General features: G+C 42.2%; 1 protein-coding gene across 1 annotated transcript in view; it reads right to left on the bottom strand.

Moving 5' to 3' along the window:
• CA5A (carbonic anhydrase 5A) overlaps positions 1 to 6,928 on the bottom strand; it is a 32,083-nt gene extending 25,155 nt beyond the window's left edge. The window contains exon 1 of the mRNA XM_079986554.1: positions 6,683 to 6,928. Within this exon, the coding sequence (XP_079842680.1) occupies positions 6,683 to 6,827 (145 nt within the window). The 5' untranslated portion in view covers positions 6,828 to 6,928. The remainder of the gene's footprint in view (positions 1 to 6,682) is intronic.

A 6,928-nucleotide genomic window follows, 5' to 3' on the forward strand; every position in this document is an offset into this window, starting at 1 on the left:
CAGTCACTTCTCCTAACACATAGGAAAACAAAATGGAGAAGAAGACAGCAAGAGAAGAATGTGTGCTCCTTCTTGCCCAGATTAGGCCTCTCTCTCACACACAGCCCTCTAGTCAGATGCAGAGGAAGTTGGTCACAGCTCAGGAGGAAATAGGAAGTTTTATCCTGACTGCATACAAAGCACCCCCTAGCATGTTCATTCTAGGAATGTTGTACTTGACTGTTGTGTGTTTCACATCCCACACTTAGAGGCAGCAGCAGCAAGGGATTTCTGTTGCCTTTGCGCTGCACTTGTGGGCTTCTAGTTGTGGAGCACTTTTTGCATGCAGAATGTCTCCCAGGTTCAATTGCCAATGGGCCTCTCCAGGACTGGAAGAGACACCTTGGAAGAGACTCCCAGCGCCCTCAAATATTTTAGTAGGGGGTCTGAAGGGACCTCGGACCCTAGAAGTTGGCTCCTATGGAGCAAGTATTCATTCAGAGCTTTTAAAACATGTTGGAACAGTTCCTTAGGATGGAAAGAACATCAAAGGGGAGGGATTACCGGTACACTGAAAGAAAAACATGTAAGGTTAAAAAAGAGGAACCCGTTTGTTTTATTGCTGGAAAGATATGTTGCTTTAAAAGTTTGCCTAAGGATAAAAGTAAGGGAAAGGGCAGGATTGCACCATTAACTGATAAGAGCAGTTGTGTTCTGTCTACCTACGCAAATAGCTGAGGACAGATGATCACTCCTGGGATTCCCTTATCATGTGGATAGACAGGAAACTGGTTTTTGCCCACACTACTGAAATTAAAAGGTTGTAACAGTAGAGTGGTTCAAAACTACACACCTAGTAAAATTATCCATTTCATAGTGAGTGTGTGAAACAGTAACAAAAAGTCATGAGTAACAAACTTTCCTCTTCGTGTAGCAAGCAATGAATATGCTGCTTTTCCTGGCTGCTTGCCATCTGACAGATTTCTGTGTTATCTGGCAGGTTGCTTACTGACAGCACAAGCGGAAGAAGGTGTTCCAAAGAAAGTAAACAGAAATAATTATTTTTTAAAAGCAGGAGTTGTATCTGTTCCCCCAAAAAGCCAGAGGAGCAAATAGGTGGGATAAATGGGTTAAATAATAACAACAAACGTAGCAAATACAGACAGTGGGTATGTTGTAATATTTGTCTGGCCCGAAGTCCCCAAAAGTAGAATTAGCACTTATTAACAGTGAAGGGCAGACAGAATAATACAGGTTTGTTTTTTTTTCAAAAAAGAAGATAAAAGACTGGCTATGTTTATGAGAGACTGCTCAATATGGTGATTAGGACAATTAATGCTCTTTCTGAGGGTCACCCCCCCCCCCCATCTTAAACTTCAGTAGGCAAGAAACAACCTGGAGGGAACGGGGATTTCATTTTGTAGCATGCTTGTACTATTGTAAGTTTCCATAAGGGGCTGTGTTTTGTCAGTGTCAACATTCAAGCATGACACACAATTATCTTGACTCGGTGAAGTTGTGTTTTAAGCTCTCTGTACTTTTCCATGTCAATGTGAATTCATATTTGCCTAATATTGTGGCTAGAAAATATATGAAAGGGCATTCAATTAAATAGGATGTGGGCAGGGGAAATGGAAACTGTTCCTTTCTAACAAAGAGGCTTTTCGTTACAGGCTGAGCTAGTATAATTGCCATGGTGATACATTTCCAAACATAAAACAAATTTGTATGGCTGAATATGTTGCTTCTTTGTTGTTTTGTCTCCTTCACATGCAGGTCCAAACCAATATAGGTGGTTTTGTATCCCCAATATCTCCGCCCCCCCGTGCCATAAATATTTCAAATCATCCCTATTCCCTACCCATCCAATCTGCCTCTTTAAAAACAAAACCCAAAAAACCTGTCTGTCTTGTAGATAGAGTTTCTGCGCTAGGTTGCCACTTCAGCAGTGATCTTTAAATGGGTTGGAGAAACTGCTGTGCAGTCCCGCCCCACCACTTTGTTTAGACAGGATCAAGGGGCCTGCAATGGATTTTGACAAGGGAAAACCCACCTGTCCATCATGTGGTAGCTGTGACATCATGTGATTGACAAGTGGATTGCCCCACCCACCTGTAAAAGTTGGTCTACAAGTTAGTTCCCCAAAAGGGTTCTCCATCCCTGATTTGTATAATATACGTGAAAAGCAAGAGTAACACTCCATGCATCTATTCAAGTGGGATCCAGTTCAGAAAGTGTCTGCCACAGGGACTCATCTATAGTGGGGCAAAGATGCTATAGTCCACCCACCCCAAATTATGTTATTCAATACGTAAACTGCTTGCGGGCAAGGACTCCCTTTTTGCCTGTGAAGGCCAGGAAGGCGCTAGGTGCGCTGTACAAAGAACAATAAGCACATTTTCTCGCTGAGACACATCTTGCCATAATCGGCATAATCTGTTTGCTTGGCAGAGTTCTGTTTGGGAGGATGTCACTCTTTCGAACCAGGAAATTGCCAGCTTCAGTTGACTAAGGCTTTAATCCCTTTCAGGCCTCAACAAATAATAAATACAAATGGTATTTTCATCCCCGCCGCCCCGCCACAAAAAAACCCCTATCTGAAGGTGCACTGGACTGTGTCTGAAACTTGTTATGCACCATTGCCTGTGAAATATGAAAGAGGAGAGAGGACGTAAACATATGAATTCAGAAGCCGTATGTAGGATGACTCAGCGCTGTTGCCATTCCTGACCCCACTCAGCATAGATAGGAGTGGTATGAAGGGCAGTTTCTACAGGGCCTTTTTACATCCACGCACAGCTGATATCCAAGTGATGTAATGATGTGATACAGGAGATCTGAACAACCCATTTGCAATACAAGTCAGTCTCTACCCCCATCTGCAAGCACCAAGTTTGCCTTTGCCCTCCTCTGCGCCCTTGCCAAATCCTTTTGTTTTTGTCTCATGTCTTTTAGATTGTAAGCCTGAGGGCAGGGACTGTCTTATCACTGACATCTGGAAACCACTCTGGAGGCCTTTTTTTTTGGCTGAAAAGCAGATGGGCTTTTTAAAAATGCTTTAAAGAAGTAAAGTTCCTATTAACATTGTGTGACCCCCAGACAGTGGAACTGAGAAGGGATTGACATACTTCTGGGAACCATGACAACATCCAGCACATCAACAGTGCTTGGTGACCTTTTGTATTCCCATTATCTCAGTGCCTCTTTTATTAGGTTCAACAGACCCAGGTGTGGCTAAGGACAGCCTTTGACAGCCTGGTGTCCTCTCCATAGACTATGTACTACAGCTCCCATCAGTCTCAGCATCATATGGCTGCAATGGCTGGGACTGATGGGAGTTCTAGTCCAAAACATCTGGAGGGCTCTGTGCTGGGGAAGGCTGACTTAGGATAAGAAACAACAGAGATGGGTGGGGTTGGCTGTGCAGTATAATCACATTGTCTGCCTGGAGGCATCTGACTGTCACTTGGTTGCCTGAAGACAGGGAGGGCAAAGTTGTTTTCTCCTGCCCAAAATGTGCTTGAAATAGAAGTGCCAGGTGGGGAGGATGCACGAACAGCAAGTTGTTCTAAAAGTGGGGATGATATATTGCGGATCTGGCTGAGCTGCTTGTTAGGCTGAAGTACTGGGAGAAACTGGATAAAAATCCAAACCATCTAGAGATCACCAGGTTGGAAAAGAGAACAATGGGGGGGGGATCAAGTCAAGCTTCTTGGATTAGTGTAAATGTGGCCTGCATTGGACATGCTGGTCTTTGGAGAGTGCTCAGATAAAATCTAGGCCATGTGGGTGTAGGGAATTATCTGCCTTGGATGCTATGGGAAAGGGAATACAGGGCTGGATGGATCTGAGAGTGCAAATTTCAGGCATCAGGTTCAAATGGATTTATTTCAGGAGGCCTTTGCACCATGGATGGTGCTCTACTTTTCTCTCTCTTATGTTTGGAACATACAGTGAGTCAGACCACCAGTGGTGGCTTTATGATCTGTGGTGCCCTGTGTGCAGTCTACTTGGGGGGCCCTATTACCGGTAGTTCACACAAATAAATTTGACCATGTCAAGTGTATTCACAACAGAAACAAAACACCCACTTGGCAACTCCTGCCCTGATGGACCAGCCTCCTCAGTTTCTCATCTATAAAATGGGAGTGGAATAGTGACCTACAGGGCCTTGTGAAAGTGATCCAGATAAAGGTGGTCATGGGCTTGGCTCAATGAGCCTACGCACCTAAGAACACTCATTTGGGAGTAAATTTAATTGAAATCACTGAAATATAGTTCTGAGTAAGCATGTAAAGGCTGCAAAAATGAGAAGACGGGTTGCTTTTAATCATCATCATAGCTAGTTATATACTGTATATATCACATAATAACCTGCGCTTCTTGAATAAAACTCTGGCGCTGAGAGCAGGGCATGGAAAGTGAGGTTTTTTAGGCTGTTTGCATTGGTTTCAGAAAACATTTTGAAAGACCAGAAAGGGGAAACTCCCTGTTACAGACACACTTCTGAGTCATACCATGTACTAAGATGGGAATAAATGACTCAAAATTTCCTGTGGATTTGCTTTAGCATTAAAAAGATCTGACAATATTTGTGCCTCAGTGGGGGGAGGCTGGAATGATGGAGAATAGCACAGAAATTATGAAATGCTGTGCCTTTTATGGTTAGAAATTGTATATTTTGCTCCTTAAGTTGCAGGAGTCCTTAAAAACCTTGATCTTGTTTTCTATTCAAAAGTAGTTTTAGCAGATTCATCTTTTCTAGGAAACATTCCAAACCCCACAGTCAGCAGTACCTTTGATAGGACCAACAAAAATGCCTCAAACTTATTTTCACTATTTTGCCCCCAAACTGAAAAATGTCCTCCCTGATTTGTATCCAAAAGCTTAAAAGTTCGTTTACTATTTTGTGAAGGTGCTGCCTGACTGGATTTTGGATTTGTGTGTGGGGGGGGGGATCATTCACACAGCTTCTTTTGGCTTTTGTGCTGCCAAGAAATGTGTTTTTCTTAATGTGAATCATTAGTGCAATTAGTTCCACTTTATCAATTGACATTGTTCTGAATGGATTTAGTTCTGGTTTGTTCTGTGTTTCAGTTTTTCCTGAAACACAAACCTGTCAATTTAAACTCTTTTTAAGAAAATCTTGCATACATTGGTCAGAAAACACCCCAAAGTTTGTTGGCTTGGTTCCTTAAGTGAACAATGCACCAGCAAATGTTATACAAACTTGAATGAACCACTCTTAATATTCTCCACAGTAGCATGGGATAGAGTTCCAAGTTCAAGGATATTAATTATTATAGGATTTACAATAATGTATATATCTGAATATCATTCCATGTCACTGGCTTCTTGAAATGCTAGACAGGCAATGAATGGCAAAGGGTTTTTGCTCTCCACTTTCTTGGGCACAATTGGAAATCTAGGAAACAGTTGTGGGCATCACAAAATACCCATTACATTAAAAGAAAGAAGTAAAGGTGACCTTGGTGGGCACCAAGCATGTTTTCTGAAGATTCCACATTGGGGATTTCAGCAAGGAACACTACAGAAACATTAAGGGTAACTTTTCCTGCCACTTGTCAAAAAAGACGAATTAATGTAGAGGAACAAAAGGATGGGCATTTAGAAAAAGTGTGACATTGCCCAAGTATCAACAATAATGTGGTATTACACCTTCTCTCATTCTCTAGAACAAACACACCAATTACTTCGCACACCTAATCCTTCTTCAAAAAGCAGTCATTTATTATGGAGCAAAATTCTTCACAAGTAATTAGCTCCCTCATTCTCATAATAAATCTTATGAGGTGGGTTGTGCACACCCCCATTTTAAAGATGGAAAGCTGAGTCTGGGGGGAAACTATTCACCTGCAGTCAGGTTTCATCCGAACCAGTACAAAATCCAGTTAAGAAAGCTGCAGAACAGGTGGGCTAATCATAAAGATAGAAATTACTCTGAACATGCACAGAATGCATTTTTGCTCCACCGATCAACCACAGCCTGCACTTGCACATTTAGAATTGCGGGACAGGTTTTTCTGTGTATTTTCCAGGCAGCTTCATCCCCAGCACCCATTTTTAGAAGTGTAGCCCTGCAGAGAGCTTCTGCTCCAGAGGCAGTTTCAACCCAGCTCTTGTTAAAATGCAAACAGTTCTCTATTTGCAACACGACACTAGCATTTTCCTCCTCTCTTATATTTTGTAGAAGCTCAGTATTTATGGCATTGGCATTCAGGCTGACTGGCAAGAATGAAAACTTTTTCCTATTCATTTTGGCTCCTATTAGATAGCTAATGACTTACATTCATTTTCATATCGTATAACCATTACAGCTGCTGCTTTCACCAAACTCACAATTTGTAGAATAATTACTAACTCAAATGTACCAGCAAACTTGTAAAGGGTGACATTCTATTCCTATGCAGCTGGCAAGGAGGAAAGTCCACTGAACATTGGCTGTGAATCTTCAATTTCTCCTTTATTCCCCCCTCTTACGGAATTATCTTTCTTTCCCCCCATTTCAATCACAGTAGAAAATTCCCTCTGGGTTCTTTCTCATCTGAAATAATGGCCACCATTTTTCTTAACTTTCATAAATGGCTTTCACCCTCAAAGTTTCTGCTATGTGTTGCCTCATCCTCACACAGGTGCCGACGATGCACTTCTAACAAGAAGGATAACAAATATAGATACTTACATGAAGCGTATCTGTTTTTATAAGTACAAGTGGCCAAGCTGCATGCCCTGGCTGGTATCAGATGCTGATACTGCCCCCAGAGAGTTGTCAGCTGCTTGCTGAAATGTGTCATGTTCGTTACCTTCAGCTTGGTCAGAAAGACCATTTTGGACCAGCACCAAGGCCTCCTGTAGGGTCTATATAGCCAGAGGAACGAGTGCTCTCCCAACGCAAAGCTGGAATAATATGCTATGAGTGATCGGACTT

This window comes from Podarcis cretensis, assembly GCF_951804945.1.
Source record: "Podarcis cretensis genome assembly, chromosome: 8".
NCBI classification, from domain to species: domain Eukaryota; kingdom Metazoa; phylum Chordata; class Lepidosauria; order Squamata; family Lacertidae; genus Podarcis; species Podarcis cretensis.